The sequence below is a fragment of the Tympanuchus pallidicinctus genome, unplaced genomic scaffold (assembly GCF_026119805.1).
Source record: "Tympanuchus pallidicinctus isolate F22 unplaced genomic scaffold, pur_lepc_1.0 scaffold3, whole genome shotgun sequence".
NCBI classification, from domain to species: Eukaryota; Metazoa; Chordata; class Aves; order Galliformes; family Phasianidae; genus Tympanuchus; species Tympanuchus pallidicinctus.
Genome location: NW_026294747.1, coordinates 13,054,441 through 13,082,378, shown reverse-complemented (window position 1 = coordinate 13,082,378; position 27,938 = coordinate 13,054,441). Strand labels below are relative to the sequence as shown.

Sequence of the window (27,938 nt, the reverse complement as noted above, 5' to 3'; positions counted from 1 at the left end):
GTTGTGTTACTATTTTAAAAGGAAAAAAAAGACCTCCCAACTACTGTTCCATGCATAATTTCACAATTAGTAATAGGCCGGCAAAGAAAGGCTTAGATCAGCTCTTCCACAAACAAGGGATCATTTTCCATCTCAGAGTTCATATTTTGCACGAGTGAGAGTTGCAGCTTTCCTGTCCTAATGGGCCCCAGGCTACATTTTGCCTGCAGGCAGGATGGCAAACCAGGGTTTAGGAAGCAGAAGGATAAAAGAGCCAAACTCAGGGTGCTAGACCAGAAATATAGTTTTTATTCTTAATATCATGTCAGCAGCAGCACGATTCCAAAATGAAAAATAATTCTGTTTCATATTTCTTTATGCAGAGAGACAGAAAGGCAGATCCATCCACAGCAGCAGCAGTGACAGTAGCAGAGACCACTCAGCAAGGCACTGGGACACACTGGGACACACTGGCAGGGTATGTTGGGACTGGCTCAGAGGAAAGATTTTGCCCTGTCTTCCTCTCTCACCTTCCCAGCCTATGCTTCATGTATTATCACATGAGCTCTTTCCTGGTCACCTTTCATAGAACTCACAGCCACATTTGATGAAGTCTAAGGGAATGGCACAGAGGCTCCCACAGAATCAAAGAATTATAAACATTGGAAAGAGCTCTAAGATCATCCTGACCAACCATCAACTAACTGCCATGCCCGATAACCGCATCCATCACAGTTCTTGGACACCTCCAGTGATGGTGACTCCACCACCTTCCTTGGCAGCCTGTTGCAATGCCTTGCCACCCTTTCTGAGAATAAATGTTTCCTAATACCCGACCTAAACCTCCCTTTGTGCTACTTGAGGCCATTCCCTCTCGTCCTATCTCTGTTACTCGGGAGAAGAGGCTGACCCCCACCTTGCCACAACCTCCTTTCAGGTTGCTGTAGAGAGACATAAGTTGCGGGAAGTTTCCCCCAAGCTTCCTCTTCCCCAGGCTAAACAATCCCAGTTCCCTCATAAGACTTGTGATGACCCCTAACCCAACCCAAAGGACATGAGCTCGTGCTTAGCTCTGAGGAGCACATCGTCCTACACTTTTGTTCCACTGACAGGAAAAAGAACTTTGTTATAGCATCTTTTGGTGGAGAGTGTGACTGGGGGACGCATCGGTGTTGTCCAAAGTCCTTCCTTTGGAGCAACATTCCTCAGTGCTTCCATTACGCTCACAGAGCAATTCTAAATCCAACCAGCCTCATGAACCAAATGTAAGGGATACCTTAAGATGAAATTGAAAGCTTGGGAAAATTCTGACAAGACTCAGGAAAAGCTTAAAAGTGGAAATAGTGGAGGGCTACAGGAAATCCCAACAATACCAGAGATTACAGCCCAGGCTGCTAGTGCCTCTCCTGGTGTTGCTTCAGCCCACAGGAAGCTGATGGGTGATACAAGCCAAATGTTCCCCGATATGGGAGAGCGAGGATCGAGACTCAAGTATACAGCATCTCTGTTAGGGGGCTGTTATGGGAAGCAGTAACAATAATCTGAGTTGGCTGAGACGAAGTAACGCCAGGATATCAAGTGCTCCAGTGTTAAAATTGTGCTTTTAAAAGAGTCTATCAAGTGACTTAAAATAAGTTGTCTTTAGAAAAGGAATACCATCTAGTGGCCCAAGAAGGCAATAAGGAGATGCAATGGCAATTAGAGAAGCAGATGAGCTTGGAAAAAGAGAGAGAAACTGTAAAAGATAAGGGATTAATGTATATAGTGCAGTGAACATCTCTGGAGCAAGGGAGGGTGCAAAAGGGACTTGATCATAGTGAATGTGAAGCTAAAATTAGATGCTTGCAAAAGCAGATTGGGATGTAAAGATTAAAAATAACTGCTGGATCTGCAGGAAGTGATGGAGAGCACTGGATTGGGAACCATCTGAGGAAGATGATTTCAGGGATGATGCAAGCCAATGGGAAAAGAAAGAAGTTAAGAATAGCAGCATATCCCACAACAAAAAATGACTGCCATCTTGGGACAGGCAGGTACAGCAGAACAAACTGCCACAGCAGATAGGCAAAAAAGGAACGTGTCAACATTCATCATTATGCTAGAGAATATGGGGAGCTTTTAAAGAACTGACAAGAAGTTGCTCATATATCAGCAGGACCATGTGTTTACTACCTAATCTCAGCAGAGCACTGGTGTCTCCAACTCTCCTGGCAGCCACAGTGCAGTCAGGCTCCTTGGATGGAGGATAAATTAAGAGAACTAGTGGCACAAATGCACTCCATGAGTAACATGTGACAAAATGAAAGAGAAGGACCAATCTATTGAGCTGCTTTCACATTAAGAGACAAACAGTATTTACTTGCATCCCACAGGGCCAAGCACCTGCCTTGCTGCACACGCTTTTGTTCAGAAAGTGTTTGAATAATGGTCTCTGGAGGACACAGAAAGATATTGTGTAGATGATATTCTGGGGATCACAAAAGAAGAGTTACAAGAAAGAGGTATCTGAGTTTTAAAATTAATAGATCAAGAGGGATTAAAAGTCAATTTGAATACAGCACATTTAATGCAATCCCAGGTTAACTGCTGGGGAATTGGAACTGGCAAAACAAGATAGATCTGAGGAAGCTTAAACTTTCTGTGAAATAAAGACTCCCATTGCTCAGACTGAGCTCTGGAGACTGCTGGGAGGATTGGATCTCTTGTGGCACCGCATCTGTAACTTAGCTAGTACTATCAAAGCATTATGACTATTACAGAAGAAACAGGAATGGAGGCAAAGTAAGGAGTGAAATGACAATTTACTTACAGCAAAAGAAGCTGCTGCTTGAAAAGCTCCTACAACAGAACATACCTTTGAAGGAAAGCGATTGATAGTAATAATTTCAGCGTGAGATCATTCTGAGGGATCAGTACTGTTACAGAAAAATAGTGAAGAAAAATGGATACCAATAGGGTATGTGTTCCCCTTCTTTAGGATCCAGACCAAAATTTCCCTGACCATGAGAAAGCCAGGTCTGGTCTGAGATGGTCCTTATCGCTTTCATCGTTGATACTTTGGTTGCACCCTGATCTACTCATACTCTGCTCTTAAGCACAAAGAGAAGAAATCAGTTAAAGTGCAGATGTTCTTTGAAAGGAAACCAGCAATAAAACAAAGTTATTGTGTGCCCATAGGAGTGCTAAGCTTGTACAGAGAGGAAAAATAGTTGAGGGTGGCGTTGTTAGTGGAATGAGGGAACTAGAGAAAGGATGTTGGCAAGGAGCAAAAGCGCAGGCTGTCATAGAAAGCAGTAAAAGACATAAATCCAGTATCTCTTTACAGATAGCTACCTTGTTGATACTAGAGTAAAATACTGGTTGTCTTATAGAGAGAAGGGTGATGGTAAGCAGATAATGGGACACCCAGAAAGAAAACTGGATGTTTATTTTACATGCCTAGAGGGAGAGTGGGAATAAAATATATGTGAAGGAAGCTAAAGCATGTAAGAAGGCTGAACGCAATGCTTAGAAACAATTTAATGAGCAAGTATATAAATTGACTCTGAGTTTATTTACAGCAGCCCCAGCCAGGAATCAACTAGAAGAAAAGAAGGGATGGATACTGTGCCTGGCTGAATGAGACGAAATCATCTCAGACTGTTATAACATTAGTAAAAAAAAAAAAAAGAGAGAGAGAGAGAGAACAAGGTACTATAAAAAGAGTGCAAGGAATTTATATTTGGCCCCAAATGAAGCCAATAAAAATGGCATGAAGTGTGCAGTTTACTCAAAGGACAGTGAGGCTCTGGCACTGCCAGCTGCCCAGAGAGGCTGTGGATGCCCCATCCCTGGAGGGGCTCAAAGCCAGTCTGGATGGGACCCTGAACAGCCTGATCTAGTATTTGGCAACCCTGCCCATGGCACAGGATTGGAACTGGGTGGGCTTTAAGGTCCCTTCCAACCTAAGCCATTCTGTGATAATATGACGCAAAAGTGAAGTAGGGGCCAAATATATCTGAAATTGGATAGAAAGGAACAAGCATCCAGAGCCCAGCCTGCTCAGTGAGACTGCCCCACTTCAGGAGTAAGGGACCACCACTCACTCATGTTGGCGTGAGCGGCTGCAGCGGATCTGTTTATGTGCTTGCTATGAGCAGTGCTGGTTTATGCCTCGAGCTTTGCTTATTTTCTATTTTGTAGGGCAACAGATTTTACTACAGCCCCACAAGCAAGCAGCAGCTGAGAGTCCTGGTGCAGTGATGCAAACTCTGAGGCAAAGCTCAGAGTTGAGGTCTCTGGCAGTTTGCAAGAATTTTTAACTTGGCTCCTCACTCCTTATCAATAGCTTTGTGTTTTTTGTAAATTGCATTAATTATAAACATTTAACAAGGCAGAAAATGACTGTAAAGTATCTTGGAGAATCCAAGGTGACCTTTATGGGCTTTGAGGCCAAACCAGTGTCCTTTTCATAGTGATAGATCTAACCTGCGACTTAGCCTGCTTTAGCCTCGATTACTTTGCTGCAGCTTCCTAATGCGGTAGTAATAACTTAAGATCCCAAATAAAAAATTGTTACAGCTCTTAAGGGAACCTTGAGAGTTGTAGCTCAAAGATCTGGATCCACCCAGATTGGGAAATCATAGCTGAAGCTTTGGAAAAATGTTCTAAAATTACAACAGCTGAATGAAGTAGGTAGTTTTGTTCATTTACAGAACAATTCTCCAAGGAGGACCAACTGGAGGAGAAGCAGCCAGACCTAGTGCTGAACTGCTGATTTCTGTAATGCTCTTTTGAGCAAATGCCTGAGTAAGGAGGAATTTAGGAGGAGGTCAAATAAGAGAGGAAGCAGAAAGGATTCTTGAAGCGAATGGGAGACTGTGTGCTGTCAACAGCTAGCCAGCTACGATTTGAGACAATTGAGGGTTAAATATACCTAAGCAGAGATCTGAAATGGGAAATATGTATGGAATTCTAAGCTATTATGGCTGAGCGACAGTAGAGGTAACACTGAAGGGGTGATGGCATCTGTAAGTATTGTAGGACACCTGCTCAATAGCAGAAATTAACTGCTAGGCCATACGTTTCTTTCAGTAATAAACGATAAAAATCCACATACAGAGAATAAGGATGGTAGAAGTCTATACAGAAACATTACTATTGATGATGCAAAGAACTACTCATACTTCCCCAACCTGCTACCCCCCTAACTGTTTTGCTGCCTCTGTGCATCCCAAGCCCAGCTCTGATACTGCCCAGCTGCATAACCTTGGGCCACACTTCTAAGCAAACTGCTCAGTTGTGAGACAGCTGGCAAGAAGATAAGAAGGGCAGAAACAGGGGGAGGAAAATTGAGAGCTTTGAGCCAGAGCAAGTGATTTGTATCAACAGCGAAAGCTAGATGAAACCAGACTTGAGCATCTTAATTGTAGGCTACTTTCCTCAGAAGTGAACAGCAATAGCATTAGTCATGCATCTGAGCTACATCAGGTGACAGTGATATTAGGCTATGTAAAAACAAGGTGATGCTGTATTTGTGCAATGCTGGAGGATTGAAAGCGTGTGAAATTCTGCCATGGGATTTAAGTGCCAGAATCGATAAACTCAAGCACCAAGGCTGCCCAAGGCCACCAGCACAAATGAGCATCAACAGCTGTGGCTGCTATCTGCTGTGAGCAGCAGTAGTTGAGTTACTGAGCACCAACAGCACAGCTGGTTGTGATCTGTGTCCCTCCGTTGATGAACTCCCATCAGGGAAACTGCAACACAGGTGTGGCTAGGAAGGTGAGAAGTGGGAGGCATTAGGAGTCAATTGAAGCTGCAGATGACAAAAAGGGCTGCCTAAGTCTCAGGTGTGGGAGCTTTTAAAAGAGGGTTTTGAGGCTCTGCTTCTGGGTTTGGGATTGTTTTGTGGTGCTTGAAATGAGGAAGGTACAGGTAGGTTGGGGCTCCTCTATGTCTAGGCAGATACTTCTGGCTTAGATCAGTGTAGAACTTCAAGGATGCTCTAATGCTTCTTTTGTCATGGTGGGGCTGTGAGCACAGGGACTTGTCAGCAAGAAGCTGAGGGGAGGCTGAGAGCTGAGATCTTAAATGTCATGATCTTGGTTCCAGCAGAAGTGCTCTGAGCAGCTCTGAATTTCCTAAGTGCAAGGGGCTGTAACAGGCTTGAGGTGGTGGAGACTGGGTACCCTCTGTGGAATTGCTGTAGGGACTTGTTTTGAAGTTAAAAAGGCAGATTAACTTATTCTCTCAAACTGCAAAAAAAAAGCTTTTTATTTTCTTCTTGTTCTTTTCTTTTTAATGAAACTGGCTTTTGGTAAAGCAGCTTTTCTCCCTTCCTTGCATCCAGGGACCTAGTGCACAACTCTTAACTTCAACTTTGTAGCCTGACCCATGTCTTTGGACAGTGTTAAAGCTCTCCCAAAAATCAAAGGCAAAGTCACCCAGAATGCCAGCAGGCCTTGGGTTTGTCCCTCTGCCTTCCTCTGAGCTGGCCCTACATTCCAATGTGGCAAACTGTTGGGGTAGCATGGGGATGGGCAGCAGTGCAAATGTTTGGAGACAACAGTTAAAAGTTATGGGCTAGGAACAGGGGAGGGCAGAGGGGAATGGAGGAGCCCAGTTCTCTTACTAACTGATCACATTGAGCGCGTTAATCAGTGAATGAAGCTCGTCCCTTACGCTCTCCAGGGAGTGGCAGATGGTCTGGGGGCTGTCCAGGAGTTCAATGCTATGGGTGTAGGGCTCGTATTTCACTGAGAAGGGCCGCTTGATATGTGCTGCATAGTTCCTGTAAGGGAAGGATACAAGGTCTTAGTACAAGAAACAAGTCCTCAGCCCAGCTCCTGGCCTCCTCCTCCCCATAGCCGTTCGCCTAGATCACAACTGGCAAATGCCTCTCTTAGAACATTCAACTTAACACAGAAGATTTGGTTTCTCACCTTCCCACCTTTACAGGGCTGTAGAGATGCCTGAGATCACTCCATTCAGTAAGGAGGACACTGAGTTTAACAGCAAGTTTCTTGGGGCTGAAAACATGGACTTGCACCAAACTGAAGAGTAGCACTGAACTTGTCACCCTATGGCTATCTCCAGACACTTACTACTCAAATTGCTTTTCTTTTTCTTTCAAAAATACCAAAGAGATTTAGACGCTAATTGCAGGGAAAACCTCTGGCATTGTAGTATTACATTCCTAAATCCTTTCTGTCATTCACTTGTTTACTAATCTCTGCTTGGGGAGGAGATGACTAGCTGCAGGCCATGTTAAGATAGGACTGAGAGGCAGCAGGTCAGACCTGTGCACAGAGATGGGAATAGCATCACCAGGCTGAGCTGAGTAATGCTACACTATTTCACACCCAGGGCCAACTGAAGCCTGAATCTGAGTGACAACCCTGACTTCTCATGGCACATCTCAAGAACAAGGCTTTGTCACCAGGTTTACCTGGCCAAGTGTTCAAGGAGGTCATGGCGAACACAGCAAGAGGAAGGTTTCTCATATTCAGCTCCAAGGCTTACGTCTGTACACTTGACAAGGTAGGTTTGTGGATTTTTCTTTCTTGACACTTAATATTGAGTTGAGAATCTACGTTTGTGTACTTACGGCTAAAATCTCAGACTGAAAAGACCTGTGATGATGAAGGGAGAAACAAGTACTGGGGCAAGCGTGCTCATTACTAAGGCTTCACCCTTCTGCTCCTGAATTGCTTAGCTTAGGGTACCCTCTTGTGGCTATCGTAGGTCTGCACGAAATGGGAAGTGCATCGCTCCCTTTAACATGTCCTGGGCTGATTCTGTGTGCTGTAGGAAGTCTGATTACCAGGATCTGTGAGAAAAACATCACTGGCTACAGAGAAGACCAGGGGTCACTAAGCCAAAGCTGCAAGCTGGTGGAGGATTTTTTTTTTTTTTTTTTTAAGTGCCGGCCACTGTCAACATTTTCTAGCCTAAGTTTTAATAAGTAGTGTATTTTCCCCCCTTTAAATGCAATGAAATAACTCATGAGCCAACAGCTGAGTGCTTTTTTTTTTTTTTGAAGCAGACTGTGTGTGAGAGGAAGGGTTTCCTAGGTGCTTGCTTTTGAGCATTTGGACCCTGGGTTATATGAGTGGTGCAAGTGAGTGCCATAAAAGCAGAAGTTGAAATATGACAAAACTTGCCATGTTATTTGTGTGAAATATCTCATTTGTGGGATCTGCAAAGTCATGCATGCTGTGTGATGCTTTGTCTCAACATGTACCCTCTCTATGCCAAGACAAAATGATATACACAAAAGTTTCTTCTTCCAACTAAATGTGACAGCACTGAGTTTTCCTCCTGTAAATCACTCTGACTATGGTCAAGATGTTGTTCTGAAGTGACATCTGTGCACAGAGCTACCCCAGCAGTCTCAACACGTTTGCAGTTGCATGTGATGTGGAAACCAAGTTTATACTAGTGAGATAATGCATGGGATCTGTTAACCATGCTACAGGAAGAAAAATTCCCTTTTTCCAATGGATCCATGTCATGCAATTGTTTTTCCTTGTGTCCAAGCCACAAAGAATGGCTGAGATTTTTGCTAGTTGAAAGATGTGTAAGTTGCCCAGGTGTTACTGTGAAAGACAGAAACCTTTTCTGCCTCTTAAATTCAGAGATCAGAAACATTCTGAGCAGCTCTTCGTGTCTCTCCTAAATCTTTTATATCACACAACTGATGTGTTCTGGAGGGGCATGTGCTGGTGGGAGATGCTGTGTTGGTTGGCTGGTGCCGGACCTGGCTTTTCTGTGGCAAGGAAGCAGAGGAAGTTGTGATGAGTTCTCTGAGCCTCTATGTTCTGGACTTCCCACCAGTTCTCTACTATGTTGCTCAACCTCTCCTGGGAGCTGGAGGTGATCTTTATCTCCTTTTGAGAATTAGGGAGTTGTGCCAGATTTGTCTCTTCTTTAGCTCTCAGCCTTGCCTCAATGAGTGCTTCTTTCTCTGTTCCAAACCCTCCAGCCCACCTTTTGTTGGATAGTTAGTGTCCCAGTCAGAGAGAAGCTGGGACTGTAGGAACTGATAAATTACTTCACTCCATGTAAAAACTGGGTGAATGTTTATTTAGGCCTGAATTTTTGAAAGACTAACTGAACTCTTTCCAAATATCTTCTGAGATTATATACTGAAAGCAGCTATGGTACCAAGCCTTGTTTTAAAATAATAAATTGTGTTCCTTTGTTTGGGTCTCCCTCAGTGCCCAGTCCTACCTCAGCTTGTTTTTGGCATCGCTGAAGCTCTCAGACACAAAATACACAGGCTGGTAGTTCTGGTCCTGGTAGGGCTGAACAGCAGCAGCATCAGGATCAAAGTCCCGCACCTCTGGTTCATCTGACAAGGAGTGCTATGGACACAGTGGGAAAAGTTTCAGCGTAAAATCAAAGAACCCAGAGAAAACATGCTAGAAATGGATAATAGATCAGCAAAGGACATTGCAGCTGCTCAGAGGAAGAAAGGTTTTGTAGTAAAGAGTGTAGAGCACAGTGGTAATTTGTGCTGGGACTTACGATGAGCTCCCCATAGGAAGACAGGAGACCTGCCCCATAGGCTTTGACTATTCCATTCTGTCTGCAGAGTCCAAACTCCACTGTAAACCAGTAAAGCTGTAAAAAGAAAAGAAAAACAAATGGTGGACACAACTTTTCTTCATTTCCTTGTCTATGCACTATGCTGAGGGTTTGGAGATATTTGAATGAATGTGTGCCTGGCATGGACACCAAATTGCATGAAGCATAATCCTCTGCCTCCTTCCCCTGCAGCCAGCCCTGCCAGAGCAGAGTGTTAAACTAAACCTCTGCCGTGCTGGGACAAACTGTGCCCCTGTCCACATGCAATGACGGGTGCCCTTGGAGCAGGCCAGTCACCTTGCTGAGGTAGAGCCAGAGGAAGTGAATGTAATTTAATCCTGTACCAAAGAATCTCAGCAATGCTGTTAGAAATATGATGCTCGTGGATACTCTGGTGCCTCTGAAAATTGGGTTAATGTGCAAGTGAGCTCTGCTGTTCATCTAATCTCTGTTCTGCGTGATCATCTGGGGGCAGCTTGTTTGGGGACACTAAACCTGCAAATGCAGGGGTACCAGGCTGCAATTCTAGCACCACAACCATTTTAGTAGAGGAACTGGGGTTCCTCTGGGGCTGATGGAAAAACTTACTGTAGCCAGTTTCTCAATTTCTTCATCAGTTGCTCCCAGAGATGCAAGCCCAATGTCCTGGGAATATAAGAGTGATGTCAGGATAGATTTGCAGCAAGATCTACTTAAGCATGTAGGAGCTTGTCAGTTATTCAGTTCTCACACAGCACAAGCATCCACTTACTACTTCTGAAAACTCATAGTGCATCTTTCTTGTGGATAATGAGAGTAAAGGAAATATCAAGATGTGGCTTTGGGAATTTCTGTCTATCTCATAACCTCCTCTGTAGCTGGTGTCTGGGAATTCACATTAGCCAGTGTTTCTATTGGAACAACTTGTTTGAAATGTTTATTTTGCACATCCCTTCTTGATCTCTTCCTCCCCATCCCCTGCCTGGTGGCTCCTGCTGTGGTAATTCTCCAGCTGCCCCATTGCACCTTCAGGCTGGTACTCCCATATTCTCCCCATTATTGGGGGTCTCCCTTTCCTTCATCACCACCAAACTATTCATGATCACCTTTTCCTTAAACCCACCTCTTTCTTGATGACTTCTTAAAGACAATTAGCAAGGCCCTTATACACAGATTTCTCTGTTGTTATTGCCTGGAAACAACAGATATAGTCTACCTGAGCTGCCAGGCCTTTTTTGTTGCTTAGTTGCACTCAGATTAAATGGCTGTTAAGTATTCTTCAGTATATACTCTAGAAGAAGAGTGTAAGATTGGTAAGAAAAGGCAAGGCTGAAAGCAAACAGGCATCGGCCAAAGTTGGAGCTGAGGCAGTCATGTCACATGTTGAAGGAAAAAGTACCAAACCCAGATGTGCATATATATTGCAAATCTGTCCCTAGTAGACATCTTCACAAATAAGTGCTGAATGTGCTATTGCTATAGCAATTGATTTGGAGTATGCTGTTTTGTCCTGTAGAAACCCCTTAGAGCAAAGCAATGCTTGACTGCTGGTGTGGTGTAATGAAAACCCAAGAGAAAAGGGTGGAGAGAAGAAAATCTCCTCCAGGCAGCATCCTTGCCAGGAGTGTGAGTGACAATCAGGCCTGTTTGGGATCTCACCTACTCCCTTACACTCTTGGGGAGAAGCAGCAGAAAACTACCTTACCTGGGAGAACTGGGCAAATGTCTTGTCAGCCAGCATTGGGACGTGCCCCAGTAGCTCATGACAGCAGTCCCTGCCATTGTCCAGGGGAAGGAGGAAAATGCAGTCAGCAGCAGATAGCTTGCCCATTAGGGAAAAAGCCAAATGTTCCTTGCTGGCTGCCAGGGCCAGCAGTACTCACGGCTCAGGGGAATGCATGGGTGAAGATGCGTGGCGGATATACTGTGTGCACTGGAACACACGGAAGGCCAGGCTGGCAAGGAAGTCACGTGCAGACAACAGGCCAGCCACAGGCCGGAGCTGAAAGCCAGTCCTCTCTGAAACAGAGCATAAGGCTTTGTGTGAGGGGGCAGATCACAGATTGTGCTGCTCTCCTATGGTTCCAATACCTAAAGAAAAATATTCAGTGCTGGAAGACAAACAGCTCCTTTGCTGCCTAAACCAATGTTCCTGCTTCTACTAGGGAGTTCATTAGTTGTTCAGTGGGTTGATGATGGTCTTGACTTTCCAATGAACTAACCCTGTCTAGTTGTGGCTTCAACCACCTCTCCTCCATGCTTAGATTTTCCCATTGCAGCTACCACTGCTGTGCTGGAGCCCTGGCTGCCACAGATCCAGGTCCCCTGGGCTTTTCTCTGCTCCATCAGGAGCTTGTACTCACCTTTCAGGAAGCGGGAGACCTCCTCCAGTTGAGGGATGTTGTTCTCATTGTAGCCACAGAATTTCTCCAGTAGATTAAAAGCTTCTAAGTACTCCTTGCAGGCATGGGTTGGATACAGGCTCTTCAGAGTGCTGTATACCTCCTTCCTTCAGGGCAAGAAATGATACAGTCAATGACCTGCCCACTTGTTCCTCTGGACGCACGCTACCAGGTTCTCATGCTTCTAGATTTCTTGTTCTTTGCTTTCTGCAGGACTAAGTCTGCCTCTTTGTATGCTTATAGGAGTACACAAATGTACATATTTGGAGGAGCATGAAGCATCAGTCAAATCTACGCTGACCTTCAAGGTCAGAAGATGGTATTAAAAGCATTAACTGGAATTAAAATATTCCCTGTACATCATTCCTGGAGCTGCACTATAGATGGTCAATATAAACAAAATGTGACCTTATTTAAGAGTCAGAGTTCTCAATAGTAACCTGTGACTGACATGACTTCCTCTCTGGGGAAGCTCTCTTGAAGGAAGCTCTTAGGGGTCTTTTTGCAAATCACTACAACAATCCAGGTTTTAATTCCCAGTTTCTAGTGCTGGAGCCATGAGTTATGAATTATATCAGCACTCACCAGGTAGCAGTCTCCTCTGCTGTGTACTCCACATGGGGGATTGGATCTCCCCTGCAAGGCAAATGCAGTGTTACTGACAGTAGAAGAGCACAAGCCAAGCTCCTCTCCCTATTGAGAAGGAAGCCCTTTGGAGAAGCTCTGTATGATGGTGATCAAGATTCTTCTTTAAAATAAACAAGGTGGCAGGAAAAACAAACTTTTGATACTAGGTCATTTGCACAGGTGCAGTAATGGAGACAGAAAAGCATTAATCTCACTGGAAGTTATAAATAAGCAAAGGATGAGCAGAAGCTTAGCAGGCTTAGTATTTCCAGTCAATACAGTTTTCACTGAAAAATTGGGAAGCCTTTTGTGAGAATAAATTAATTTCATGTGCCTATGCTGCAGGGAGCTGATGATTATTAGAATGAATCAATGGCTGGGAAATAAAAGTAGATAATAAAGACAACTAAACACATTTGAACTGCAGGGGGGGACAGTATTGTCCATGAGACTAAGGACTGCAAGAAAAGACATTGTTTATTATAAGTGAGAACTGAAGAAGGCTGGTGCTCTTGCCTTTTCAGCATCGTAATTATATTTTTCTAAATCTTTATGCTCTGTATTTTTGAATGAATGAGATATTCATATATTACAGTGATAAAGCATAGTTCCTGTTCCATTAAGAGCCTGAAGGGATGTTACACAGCAGCCTATGAATGCTAACCTGATAGGCAAGAAAAAGCATCCTAAATGGGTGCATCATCTTAGTAGAATATTTATGCTCAGTCCCTTACGACTCTCTTGCTGGCTCACTTATTTCCTATGCATTTAATATCAGTGCAAAAAAAAAAAAAACAAAACCAAAAAACAAAAAACAAACAAACAAAAAAAACACACAAAAAAAAACCACCACACATATCATTGTATCATTCCAAGCTTTGAATGTGCATCAAACATGTAATTTAACAGAGCAGTCAGTAAGCCATGGTTGGATCACATCAAGTGTGCAGATAGCTCAAGAAGGTGATCCAGATAATATCCATAGCTTGCTTTCAGCATGGTTCACTAAAGGAATCTACATTTAAGTGCTGCTAAAAGAGGCACTGTGGTGGAAGGCAGTGTTACTGAATAGGATCTAGGGAGTGTTTTTACTAACCCAACTGAACACTGGAGCTCTGATTGATGTTGTGAAGAGATTTAGTGCTATCACTGCTTACATCAGAATGAGAGTATTAAATAGCAGTACAAGAGATAGTCTTAATTCTATATAAGACAATTATGAGACCATTATAGGAATCTATTTAATTTATCAGAAAGAGTTAGGAGTCTATAAATACCATAATGGGGTGGGAAAAGTGATAGAGCTCTATGAAAGATGTGTATGATGCACTGGGTAGAAGCTAAATCTACTGATGTTCTATTTTGAAATTAAACATCCTTTTCAGTCAGTATAATGAACCATTGGAATAAGTTTTCCAGACACGTGATGATTTTTTTTCAGTATATGAAACTTTGAAGTTGAGACTAGATGTCATTCTAAAAGAGTTGCAACAGTTCATAGTTAAGTTGGAGATCTGGTGGAATTATACACAGCTTTTATTATGCAGCAAGTTTATTCTGACTGTATCAGTATATGAATAAATGACCACAGGCATTTTTAAATTAGGGATGGAACTGGAATACATGGAGAGAAGAAGCACACAAAAGGAAGTGGAAAGGATAAATGGGAGAAAACACAAAAAAGGTGTAATGCACGTAGTGTTAATTACTTCTCAATAGGCTGTTTTGACATGGTATTATTCCTGCACGAGTGTGAGGGATGATACTTACTGCTTATAGTGAAAAGCGATTTCTGCTATTGATTTCCTCCTCTGGCGATACACCTGGTCAGAGTAGCCCTAGGATGAAAAATAGGAACATAAACACAATGCTTTTAATGTTACTAAATTTCTAACCTGATAAAATTCGTTGCTGTCTGGAGCAAGTGGTGGTTCTGGTACAATTCCCTGACCAGCTGCATGAGTAGCTGTTCTCTAGCTCCTTATTTCTGAGATCTGGCTCAGGACTCAAATGCAGATATGTACCCATACACTCACCGGATGATCCAAGTCCAAGTCAGGGTCAAACTTGGTGACCAAATGGTGGCACTTGTCCAATTCACATATTTTTCTGGGAAACCAGTGAACTGTGAGGAGAGAGAAAAACAGAAGCTGTCTGTGGAAGCAAAGGATGAATGTGAGACTTTGTGGAGAAATGTGCAAGGAGATGATCCTGAGGCATTCTTCCCTTGGTCACATTCAGCATATCACTTCTTTTCTGAGAATATTGAAATCTTTGCCCTGTTTCAACCGTACCACCAAAATAAATAATAAAAATAATCAAATAATTTTTATATTTTTCTTACATTTGTCTTCCTTAGTGGTCCTCACATCTTCTGCTACCCTCTTGATGGAGCTAATGAAAGTATTAAGGTCAGAGCTGTGCACTTCACAGCGCACAAAATACTCCAGTTCAGCAGTGCCTTCACGGGGCTTTCGGCTGAGTCTTGTCTCCAAGTGGTGGATTTTAGCTTCAAATGTCTTGTAGAACATGGGAAAGAAGAACAAAAGCATTAAACGCTGAAAGACTGTAACACTTGAGGAAAAACTGATGCTTTCCAAAGATGTACACATACGGACATTTGTGGGGAGGTCCCTGCTGCTGCACTGAAAATTATTTTGACTGAGGTAAACTTGCTTATCCGTTACCGAGGTTTTGCTTCTGAGAGGGGAAGTCGCTAGGGTAGAAAGCAACTTCCTATGGTCCCCTTTTCCCTTTAATTAGTGGATTTTTGGTGGTGACGAAGGGGGGCAAGGAGCAACCAGGGAGCCGGCGGGCGGTGCTGGCCGTGGTGCTGAACGTGCGGGACCGCCGTCTCCGGGAGTGCACGTTCCCCTTGCCTGCCATCACAAGTGTTTGGTACCCGTAGAAAAGCAGAGGTTTAACTCACCCACTACACGCCCGATCGCAGACGAATACACACACACACTTGAGCATAAAGTCTGAAGCGATCGTTCAGTTGCAGATTTACAGCTGAAATAAATCTGTAGATGTCTTAATTTGTGTTTAAGCCAGCCATTGGAAAAATGTGAATAGGTGAGTTGTCTAGTTTTTCGTCTGAGAAACAGGATCTCACCCCCATTTCATACGTTTGATAGCTTTCCTGAGGGACTCGTGACAGTGATTTAACAGCCATCTTATTGCTACTTAATGTCATTTGAAGAGTCTAGCCTCACCCTTGTCAACAGTGACTGACATAAATACTCCTATAAGACTTGCACCCCATCATTTTCCTCAATTTTTTTTGTTTGTTTGTTTGTTTTGCTTGTTTTGTGAGGGTTCTTTAGGAGTCGAGGAAGAGGTTTAAGAAGAAACGTTTGTTCTGTCTACATCCAGCAGGTTGCTAAATTCTTCTCAGACTCTAGTAGTTACTTGGGGCTCATCATTAGAACTGAATTCACACAAAAATAAGAAGTGGACAGAACAGAGTCCCAGGTCCTCCAAAAGGTCCTGGTAGAATTTTGGATGCTTTCTTTATCTCTGTGAAAATCTGGAGTACGAGCACGAGTCCATGGACAATGACACAGCCTTTCCAATGTCTCTGAGATATCTTTGGTAGAAGAAAGAGCATTATTTCTTTTGTTAATCAGAGGCAGATGAGAAGGAACAGATGCAATGCCACAGGTAAATTAAATTTAGGACTGTGTTTTTGAATGTACCTACCAACTTCAATATTACATTGTCCCCTCAACAATCAATACCTTTGCATTAATCTGACAGCTGTGATTGCATTACCTATGCTTTGACTGCATGTAACACATACAGCAGAGCGAAACCAGCTTCCCTGCAGCCTGGTTTATGATGAGGCAAATGTCATTATGCCCGTCTGCTTTCATATCTTGTACCTGCATTGCCAGAGGGATCTGGGAAATGAATCTTTCTCTGTTGTGGCTTGACATGTTTGTCTTTTTATTATCTTGAAAGCTCTCTCTGTGACAAGATCGAAGAGCTTTTTTTTTTTTTTCTTCTTTTTTTTTCTTCTCCAAAGCAGATCTTGATGCTGCAAGTAATTTTCTCCAGAAAGAAACAAATAATATTTGGATGTAAGCTGCCCCTGTCTCTTCCTTGATGTTTAAAAGCTATTTAAATTATAGACTTAAAATGTGCTGTAACATGCAGTCTGCCAAGTACAAGAGTCTACACCTCCATGCTTCATACCTGCTAAGCAGTGCGTTGCATTTGAAATGTTACACTGATGGGTTTGTTATTTTTTTATTTATTTTACTTTCCTGGCAGCATTGTGCTTCTCTTAGGAAGGAGATACGATCATGGTGACATGAAATGTACTATGTCTATACTCTTCTATTATTAGAAAAGTATTACATTTCTGCTTGACACTTGTGTTTGAGAGATTCTTTTGAAATAAGAACAAAATGTTGCCCAGAAACAGTTTTTTTCTTACAACCATCCTTTTAGAGAAAATGTGAGATGTTTTTTAAGCATTAAAAATCTGAATCAGACATGGCGCTGCATGGGCTGTAGCTATAATGCCCTCTAATTTCAGGAAAATACTTATCCCCCCAAAAACAAGTTTTGTTTTTTGGTTTGTTTGTTTACTTGGTTGTTTTTTTTTTTTTTTTTAACGTTTATGGCTGTTAGGCAGCAGTTTTGTGATGTAGTGTTGCTGATAATCTGGTTTACCCCACAAGGGGTCTAATTTTCTAGGGAAAAGAGTTTTGTGTAGTAATAGAGAATATTAATATATGAGCAAGCATCATGCTCTTATGACAGTGAACTCACATACTAACTAGTAATTACAAGCCCATAGACAACAGGTCAAGGGAAGTGATTCCTCCTCTGTATCACTGATGAAGAAGACCACATGTGGTGTGCTGTGTCCCATAGAAGAAAGATACTGATATACTGTAGTAGTAGTAGTGTAGACCCTACTGTAGTAGGGTCCAGAGGAGGGCGACTAAGATGATCAGGGGGCTGGAGCACCTCCCCTGTGAAGACAGGCTGAGGGAGTTGGGCTTGTTCAGCCTGGAGAAGAGAAGGCTGCAGGGTGACCTCATTGCAGCCTTTCAGTACCTAAAGGGAGCCTACAAACAGGAGGGGAATCAACTCTTTGAAAGGGTTGATAACTGCAGGACAAGGGGAAATGGTTTGAAGTTGAGGGAGGGAAGATTTAGGTTGGATGTTAGGGGGAAGTTCTTTACAAGGAGAGTGGTTAGGCCCTGGAACAGGCTGCCCAGGGAGGTTGTGGATGCCCCGTCCTTGGACGTGTTCAAGGCCAGGTTGGACGGGGTCCTGGGCAACCTGATCTGAATGTGTATGTTTGGTGGCCCTGCTAGGCAGGGGGGTTGGAACTACATGATCCTTGAGGTCCCTTCCAACCCGGGTGATTCTGTGATTCTGTGATCTGTGTAGTGGATGGCTGGCAAGGTGAACAGGTGGCTGGAGCATGTTATATGAGGAAAGAAAGAGGGAATTGGATTTGCTCAGCCTTAAGAGGTAAAGTTGCAGGGGAAATCAGATTGCTTTAACCTGATACCTGGTGGGAGGGTGTAAAGACAGAGCCAAGCTCATCTTAAAGTGCATAGCAGTAAGACAAGAGGCAATGGACACAAACTGTAAGCAAGGACATTTAAAAAAAAAAAACAAAAAAAAAAAACAAAAAACCTTTTTCTTTACCATGCAGGCAGTAAAACACTACACAAATAGTCCAAGGAGACTGTAGAATCTCTACTTTACAAACATGGCCATAAATAACACACTGCAACTAGACCTGCTATGAGCAGAAGGTTGAACTAGAAACCTCTGTAGGTCCCTTATAATCCATGTGGCTGATGAATAGGAACAAATTGTCCTCTTGCTGCTGAAGTTAATGAGATTAAACTACTATAGATAAAACATTGCACAGATCCCCAGTTTGCAAAACACTTTCAAATCCTTCTGGATGAGAATGAGCTATATAAATGCAAGTTGTCATGTTTTGATTATTGTTTAAATAGCCAGTACTTATCTCAATCTTTCCATTCATGGTACAGAGATCCTAGATAATAGAAGATTATATTGCTGGCTAGAGGACAAAAGTGCAATCAGATATGAGTTTTCATCAATTTTAAAGCTATTTATAGGATGCACCTCTGTGAAGGAACCAACACAACCTTTAACACTCAATTCTTAGATTACCAAAGCCTTGACCCAGTAGCTGATCAGTAGTGAGGAAAGGGAATTTGTTCTGTAGCCGTATAGAGCACATGGTGTGTTGCGAATGTTTGATCAGAGCCCAGTGCACATAGTGCTGAGCAGTAGAGGGTGCTGTCAGAGTATGCTACAAATAATATGGGTGTGTATTGTGGGTGTGAAATTGTGTGGCTGACTTCAGTAATTAAGCAAAGTCGAGCCCAGAGTGTTATAAAAGCACATTCCTAGTGTGGGCATGTTAGGGCATGAGCAAAGCACGACTTTGGGAGATCATGCAGACAGTTAACTCTTAACTTGCAGTAGTCAGAACTAGTTTGAATCTTCCTTGATAGATTCAGGGGATATTTCTCATCAAACCACCATGAGAAGCATAGTGTTCCTTGAGTCCAGAAGCAGGTTAGAGACTCACCTCAAACACCTTAAGTGCTCGCGAGAGCGGAGAAGTCTTGGCACCCTTGAGCATGAAGAACAGGTTCAGCATGGCTCTCCCATCCTTCTCCTCAAAAACAATTGTCTCTGTGGACTCTGCTGCATCAGTGGCTGCAGCTGCAGCCTCTCGTTCCTTCCTGGCATCTTCAATGAGGCTTTGGCGTCTACCAATGAACCGCGGAGACTGAATGCAGAATAGAAATAAGTAACAATTCTTATGGAGCGGTAGTGGGGAGCAGAAGCAACTCTGGTACTGCATGAGGTGTGACTGGAGTGCCTCATCAGAGGAAGATTGGAAAGGCTGGGCTGACTTGCTCAGCTTTGCAAAGGAAAGTATTGAGAACTAAGGCTTTAGAACTGAACTTTCAGAAATGTGGCCTTTTGGGAAAAAGCTAAATATGCTTATAGTACAACTGAAGGGGGCTTTTCTCCCACGCCTTCCCCAGCAATATGTATGTATATCTTCTTCAAAAACTGAGAATCAGACACAGTCTTGCACCGTTTTAAGGAGTCTCGTAAACTGCAGTTGAGACGTGCTAGGTAAACACAGAATCATTTAAGAAAAAGGCATGCTATGAGGTACAACTGAAGCCTGCAGCTGTGCCCTGGCCAGGAAATATGAACTGTTTACAGGTGTATTAGTATAGTAGCCAATCTGCTCCCAGGCCCAGTGCGACCACCAGCCTAAGCACACCACATGCTCTCATGTTCTTTTCACAGCCCTGTGCCCGTATGTCCCCAGCCGCACTGAAAGAGTAAAAACATATCCCACAGGCATTTTCTTCTGATTTAAGTGGATGCTTGCCCACTGATTTATAATTGGAGCTGCATCCACGCATACTTGAAAAGTCCTCCCATTTCTCTGGTGGTTTGTTTTGTCCCAGCTAAGCCCTACAGTTACTTGGAATTACAGCTAAACTGCTGCACCTCTGTGCCTGGAGCCATGTTAAGTGGCTCTTTTATATTTACAGTGAGCTATGAACCATTTCCTTCACCGCCCGCCGCTTTTGTTATACTAACAGCTCATATGCCAACTTATTTGTTTCTGGTCTTTCTGCAATAAGCCTTCCACTTTGAGGCAGTTCAGTTGGTTCCAATTTTCTGTGTTAGACACTCAGATGACAGAGTCTTAGAACTTGCTAAAAGAAACCAGAGGCAGCACTGAAAGGGGATAGCTTATAAGGCAGTTCAGCATCCACTCACAGAGATGGACTGGCTGTATTTTTTTATCCTCTAATTCTAATGAAGGCATTTGGTAAATAGATGCCAAAAAAACAATGCCTTCCCTACCCTTTGAAACTTTGGAGAATATTTCCCTTTGAAAAACAGCCTGCTCAACTACTAAGCCTATTTTCTCTATTATTTTTGAAGCCCGCTGTGATGTTTCCTCTGAGAACCCTCTTGGATGCTTTAGCAGCACAGAGCTTCATGGCTTCCTCTGGCATTTGAAATGCACCCTGGAAAACACCGTATCTCTAGATATCAGCCCACGTGCTTCTTCTTTGTCCTCTTTTTTAATAAAGAAACCCCTCTGAAGTGATATTTGCTGATCCTCAGCTCCTTTATTCCTAGAGGCACCAAAAAATACCATCTAACAAATAAGCGCGCATTGCCATTTGTCTAATTTGGTGGTATTTGCACCCAAAGAGAAAAGACCTCTAATAAATACCCTTCTGGTCTTAACTTTTAAGAACTTGTAAGCATATGCTTGGCTTTAAGCGTGTATTTTATATTGCTACTGTGTTTAAAGCTAAGCTAGTGTTTGCTTTCAGGTGCCTGCAATAAGTAGGGCAAACAGGGTCTGTGCTTTTCAGCAGTATGAAGCATTTCAGCTAAAGTGGTTTTATTGTATTATGCCCAGAGGTGCAAAAGTGCAATAGGGATTTTCTTCTGGAATGGAGAGAACAGAAGGAGGGGAGCTAGACTCCCATAAATCAAGTGAAATTTCTGCTGGGAGGAGTTGTGATGGTATAACCATGCTGCCAACAGGCAGAAGCAGGGGGTTTGGTCCATGTCTAGGGTCTTAGATCCACACTTGGAGTGGCGAAGTTCATAGAAAAAGGGCAAGGCAGTTTTTTGTTTAGGAGAACATCAGGAGTGGTCTGCCTGCTTGCCGCATCGATGCTTTTCCTCTCAGCATCATCTCTCCTATTTCTCACCATTTATGCTCTTCAGGATGTTGCCTCTTTTTTTCTGGAAATTAGGAACTATTTTCTATATAAACTAGCCAAAATGATTTCTTGTGATAAATGACTTCTATTCTTTGGAAGATGCTCTTACACGGGATTTCTGACTTTCCCTGTGGACTAACTCCCTCATTGCCTATCCAGCTAAAATGAGAAATCTAATTTTGCAGAACACTTCTTTACCTCCCTGGGATCTGTGTCTGACTTGGTCATTCATCTGGTACAAAGGATTAGTTTTTCTTTCTTTGAAATTGCTGCAATTCTGTGTGCCTAGCTGCTAAAAACGTGATGCTTTGAATTAAAGCATTTAGGCTCGCTTTTTGTAACAATCCCAGGCAATCCTTCCAGCTGTTTGGCTTCAAGCTGCCATATCCTGATTAAACGCTCTGTAACCAAATCCCTGTTACAGATACAAGATATCTTGCAAAGAAAAACTGTGAGCAGAAAATCTAAATATACAACCTGAAGGATTTTCCACTGTGTTTATCTCTGACTGTTACAGCTGGTGTGTGAAACACCTTCTGGTGTGGGTGAGTCTTGGGATTGCAAAGCTCAGAAGGGACACCTCTGACCTGCTGGTGTGGTGGTTGTAGGGACTGGGTGGCCAATGGCCTTAGCATGAGGGCTGGGGTTGAGTGCTGCCACGCACAAATGCAGAGTCATGCCTCTCGCTTAGTGCAAGCCAGAGAAATAAGCCAATGGATTGCAGAGATCTCCCACATGAGGTAGGAGAGCTATTTTTTATTTATTTTTCGCTTTTCTGTGGATTTCTATTCCAAGAAGGGATACAGAGATAGTCTGAAGTTTTATATCTGCTCTTCCAGGCTGCCACAGCCCTGCTAGCATGTCCAAAGGACTCAGATTCCTGTAGCCCTTGCACCCAAGGCCACACTTTCCATCAAACACAGCACAGCATCCCTGCATGCCCAATCACCAAACTCTCACCCCTTGGCCAGACAAGCCAGCATCTCAAGTACTGATCCAACACAGTCTGGAAAATCCCTATTTTTGAAGAGCTACTTAAATGTTCATTATTTTGCCAGGGTGGGAATGCCTGTGCAGGAGGAAAGCCTTCCCCGACTTCCATTTACTACTGAAAGTGAGCTTACCTCTTTGTTTGTTAATTGTTTCTCTTGCTTTCTGGCATGCTGCATGCTCCAAAACACCTTTGGTGCCTCCACCACGTTTTCTCCTGCTAAGTATCCCAAGAGTTCCTTCCCCATGCTATCAGGGGTCATCCAGAGCCTGGCCACTTCCCTGACCTGCAGAGCTGTCTCATGCCCGTGGTCTCTAGCCTTTTCTTGACTGCCTTCCCATTTGGTTAGTGTTCCATTCCTACAGCCTACCCAAAGCATTTATTAGAATTTGTTCTCTAAATGCACTTGACAGCCCAGCGGGAAATTTTCTCTTCTTTCCCTTATATCTGCAGCTTTAGTGTGTGCAGAAGTATTCCTCAAGGTAAAAACCAGGCCCCTAAATAATTATGAAGGAGTGGGAGCAGAAATGTGGGAAGGATGTACTGAGAGAGCAACAGCAAACTGAATGAATTGCCTGCACCCTGCATGTGGTCTCAAATGAAATTCACACTTTTCCATTGTGCTATAACAGATGAAATCTCTGCAGCTTAATGTCTAGCAATGAATATAGTATTAAGTTTTTCAAATTGCATTAGATGCTGCGGATGCCTTGTTACTCCTGCTCTAGTTCTATGGGTTCTTGTAGTTGCTTTTGGCTGGGGGGGGGGGGGGGGGGGGGTGAGGGTGCATTTGTTTTAGCTTTTGTCCCCCTAGTTCTTTGCATTTCACACATCAGTGCGTACAGATGAGTGTGGGGGTCATTTACTTCTCCTGGTCTAGAGAATTGGCTGGGGATCACCCCTAGGGATAGTGTTGATCCCTCTATGCCTGTCTGCCACTGCCTACTGCTGGAGGAGAGGCTGCATTTTTTAGGGGAGAGGGAAGAAGTGGAGTAGAGTTGTCTTACCATGATGGCCTCGGCTTGCTTGGAGTCCAGCTCCGACACCGCCCTGCGGAAGCCTTTGGCTGCAGAGGTGGAGATGTTGGGGGTTGGCATCGTCACTCTTCCACGAGCTCTGCTCTCCGCTTTTCAGCTCCTTGCCAGCTTTTTATAGGGTGAGGCTGACGTCAAAGATTCTTTCAAAGCTTCTCCCCTCCTGCCGCAACCCCCCCATCAAACCACCTCCCTCCTTTCCCCCCTCAGGCTGAGAGGAGGAGGGGACGTGAAGGAGAGAAGCGTTTCTGTCCCATTAAATCTAATCGCCACAAAGATTGCAGACACCCTGCCTTCGCAGACCTGCTGCTCCCCCCACTTGTTTGCCTGTGCCCAGAAGATTTCTTCCCTGTTTTTCACCCCTCTCTTTTTTTTCTTGTTATAATTCTCTCACTCTTTTTCAATCTGGTAGATTCACTTTCCCGGCTTGGGCATTGCATGAAAGGATTTTGATCTGTTAAAGGACAAAATAAACAGAAGGGAAAGAGTCAGCCTTTTATTTCCTCCTTGTTTGCTATGTCACTGAGGCAGTAAAGGAGGAGGAAAGTAGCACCAACTCCCCCAGATCAGCTACAGGACTGGTTGCTGTTCTTGTACATGCACCTCCAGAGTTGGGTTGGCCATGGCAAGCTGACAGCAGGCCAGCAGGATTAGGACCCTTGTATCCTCAGAGGAGAAAACAAGGGGGAAAACCTGCCTCTGCATCCTGCTATCCAAGGATTTTGCTATTCTCACTGCAGTGCCTCAGAGGCCAAATGCCCAAGGACATTTGGTCTGTGGCAGCATGTGGCACAGCAGGACCCACCCAGAGATGTCCTGCTGCATTCAAGATTGGCCTTCTCCTCATGTGGGATTCAAGAGGTGATGGCCTCAAGTTGCACTGGGGGAAAGGGGGGGGGGGGGAGGGGAGCGTTCAGGTTGGATATTAGGAAAAATCTCAGAAGGAGTAGTGATGCACTGGCACAGGCTGCCCAGAGTGGTGGTGGAGTCACCATCCCTGGAGGTGTTGAAAACCATGGCGTGGTGGCACTGAGGGACATGGTTTAAAGCAGCTACAGACATGGGCTGATGATTGGACTCAGTGACCTTAGCAATCTTTTCAACCATACTGATTCTATGATTCTTTGCCCGGCAGCAACTCTCTAGCACCAAGCTAACGTGTTCCAAGACTGAGAGAGCTTCCCTGGATTTTGTATAGGAAAGAAAGGCAGGCTTGGGAAGGAGGAGAGTTATGACAATCGTATTTGAATATCAAATAAACTTTTCATTCTGAATGTACTCTAATGAATTATGCTACCCTTTAAAGTAGCAAGTAGAATGCCAGACTTCAGCACTTTTGGTCTGAGGCTTTCAGTTCAATCTCAGGACGAAGAAAAGTTTTCTTCATTCTGTTTTCTTAAAATCAAAAAGCACAACCATTTTGATAGATCTTTTATTTGTGGTTTTCTAAAGTCTAAAGGTCTTTTTAGAACGCCATTTGCCAGAGATGATGAACCTAAAATCAGCTATCAAAGCAAATTCCACTTATTCAAATTTGTAATCAAGTTACTGAAAGGGTAGCCTTAAAATGTCAGTTCATGTGAAGAATAGAGAAAATGGATAAAGTACTTTAATAAAATGAGAACAGAACAAGTCAGCCAGCCTTCCTGCAGGCTGTAACATATTCAGAGATCACATGTGAGGGCTCTTCTGACAAACAGAGGCTTTAAAAGGAGCCGATAACATCAGGCAAGTTTTTTGAGATTATTGTACAAATATGTGGGATTACTTCAACTACATATTTTGATTTCCTTTTTTTCATTACATATTGTTTCTCTCCTTGCAAAATCCAGCACTCTACTTAAGCTCATCAGCTCTTCTTAGTTCGTCAAAAAGCCCTTGATTTTTAATTCCTCTCCTCTATGGGGATGATAAATTAGGCATACAACTCCTGCTTTCTTTAAGCCCTGTTAATCTTTCACCCCATGTCTGTCTGGTGATGAGAGTCCCACATTGTACGGAAATGCTGTCAAGCACAGAGCCTCTGCAGAGCTGAAGTGTAGTCCTGCTTCCTATGCAACCAAAGGCAAAACATCTGCATCTCTGTAAACCTCCTGCTTAGGTTTATGTGCAAGTTCTGCTGATATCAGGCATGACTTACTACAAGAAAACATTGAGGACCTCAGGTGTTTCTAAAGAAGGGCAACAAAACTGTGAAGGATTTGGAGTGCAAGTCTTATGAGGAGTGGGCGAGGGAGCTGTGATTGTTCAGTCTGGAGAAGATGAGGCCAGGTAGAGACCTTGTCACTCTCAGCAGCGACCTGAAAGATGTGGTGAAGTGTGGACTGGTCTTTTCTCCTGCATAACTAGCAATAGGATTAGAGGGAATGGCCTCAAGTTGCGCCAGAAGAAGGTTCAGATTGGGTATTAGGAATTTTTTTTTTCCTTGGAAAGAGTGGTGAGGCACTGAAACAGGCTGCCCAGAGTGGTGATGGAGTCGATGTCTCTGAAAGTGTTCAAGAAATATGGAGATGTGGCACTGAGAGACATCATCAGTGGGCATGGTGGTGGTGGGTTGCATTTGGACTAAATGGTAACAGTGGTCTTTTCCAACTTTTATGATTCTATGACTTTTAGGAGTGTGAGCCTACTTAGTTAAATTATGGCTTTGCTCCCACACCAAGGCTTTTGTATGTTGATTAAATACCGAATTTTCTAATGAAAGAGGAGCATTTAGGAAGCTTTATGAAGTAAATACAATGGATTCATTAGTGCTTTGTTTCTCAGGCTCCAATCACATGACTGTCTGTGAATGTGTGCGAATGCTGTGTGTAACCAGCTGCGTGTTTTAGGGGATTTATCTGACATAAAGCAGGAACAGCAAACATTGTTGGACGTTGCACCTTGGGTGCATAGACCAAGAGGAAAACCTCCATCTGCCAGACTGCCATCCCTCATTGTGAGTGAGAGGTGGAGGGATCTCCGTGCAACAGACTGTGCCTTGATGTAAATTCCAGGGGGAATCAGTGACAGAGGTGATGCCAGCCCAGTGATGGTGGGGAGCTCTCTAATGGTTCAGGCAGCTGCAGGGACAGGCTTTGAGATGCAGAAGTGTCCCACCAAGGGCAGAAGAAAGGGACTGTGATCACATTGTGAGGGCAAGGTGCTATACCCCAACGTAATTGAGGAGAAAACCCTGGTGGTTGTGTGGAGTGACCAAGTCCTCTTGTTGCTCTTTCTCCCACCTATTCGCACCCTCTCCCTCTTTTCTTCCATAGCCTGAAAGTTACAGTCTGCTATATGAAGCAATTACAGCAGTGGTTAGCCAGCTCCATCAAGAGATGTCTGTTTTTTTATTCATTTCCTTTCAACACTTCTGAATGCCTCAAAGTTTAATAACCCATAATGACACCCTAGACTTTGATGTCATTGCAGCCTCTAGGACTGGGGCATCAGCAAGAGGAGAAAAAAAAAAAAAAAAGGATAATTAAAATCCATGTCTACCTCTCAATTTTGCAGTATTCTATCATCTGGAAAGCACTAGCTTTTGTGCTCACACTCACTACAGATGAGCCCAAAGAAAGGGGAGCTGCAAGGAGTAGAACTCTGTAGCTCCTTCTTAAGTGTTCTGAGATGTATTCTGAGACTCTGGCATTAAAGCACAGTTGGACCAGATGAGGTTTAACATCTTCAGACCTGCTCTGGTAGATGGGCCAGGTGCGGGGGTCCTCTGTTCCCTGAGTTGTAGAGGTGGGCTCTGGGAGATGAAGAGCCCCATTGCAGGGATTGTTATTCCAACCAGCAGATGAATCTCAGGGCGAAATGAAAGCACATACATACAGAAGTACACACACGCACACTAGTGGCAGAAAATAATCTCCTATAGGAGATGTAGTAGGGCTGTGCAATCTCCAGCACCTTTTTGCCATGATCTGTATTGATATATTTTTTAAGTATGATGTCCAGGATTATTCTGCACTACAGATGCAAATCCAGTGACTGACGGGTCACAACCAACACTCTTCAGCAGCTAAATGCAAACCTCTGTGTCCACGACTTCACGTTTCAGAAGAGCAGCTCAGTTTTTAACTGAACCTGAAAATATTCCACAACACATCAAAAATGTCTGCTTATCTTTGGCTTTGGACATTGGGACTCACCGATCTCACAACTTCACATTTGGAGTCAGTTTGCGCTCATACCACTCATATTTTGCTTCCGACTCAAATCTCCTCTCTTGTGTCAATATGGTAATTGCAATCCTGAAAAATTTTTACAGAAATCAACTTTCCAGGTGAAAATAACCTGATTTCAGGCAAAACTTATTGAGGAATAAATTTGCAGAGGGAAGGAATTTTACTCGAATGGAGGAAAAACTCAGCACCTCCCTCTCCCCAGGAACTGGGTATTTAGCCCTGAGTTTTCAGAAACAAAAGCAGCAGTAATCCCTCCATTTCTGCATCAGGAAATGGATCTGGAACATACGAGTGTTAATTCAGAAACATTGTATTGATGATTCACCCGCTACTGCAGAATCCAAAATAACCATCTTGTCTCAGATCAATGGGGAAGCACTTAGGAGCAATTT

At 43.5% G+C, this 27,938-nt stretch overlaps 1 protein-coding gene and 1 long non-coding RNA gene across 3 annotated transcripts; one reads left to right on the top strand and one right to left on the bottom strand.

Annotated features, from left to right (window-relative positions):
* Positions 1-267: 267 nt before the first annotated feature.
* Positions 268-23,445, bottom strand: TH (tyrosine hydroxylase). Its single transcript, XM_052694481.1, has 13 exons — positions 23,345-23,445; positions 19,156-19,359; positions 14,902-15,076; positions 14,594-14,682; positions 14,328-14,395; positions 12,516-12,566; positions 11,892-12,037; positions 11,412-11,547; positions 11,234-11,303; positions 10,138-10,194; positions 9,490-9,585; positions 9,193-9,326; positions 268-6,751 (listed from the first exon to the last, which is right to left on the bottom strand). The coding sequence occupies exons 1-13, from the start codon at positions 23,432-23,434 to the stop codon at positions 6,592-6,594; spliced, it is 1,476 nt and encodes a 491-aa protein (XP_052550441.1). The 5' UTR covers positions 23,435-23,445; the 3' UTR covers positions 268-6,591.
* On the top strand, positions 5,796-16,822 carry LOC128086194 (uncharacterized). 2 transcript variants are annotated; one of them, XR_008209285.1, is made up of 3 exons: positions 5,796-5,895; positions 7,327-7,500; positions 14,917-16,822. It is a non-coding gene; the product is annotated as an uncharacterized LOC128086194 (long non-coding RNA). The 2 variants fall into 2 exon arrangements; XR_008209286.1 differs by lacking the exon at positions 14,917-16,822 and adding an exon at positions 7,705-8,849.
* Positions 23,446-27,938: the final 4,493 nt, after the last annotated feature.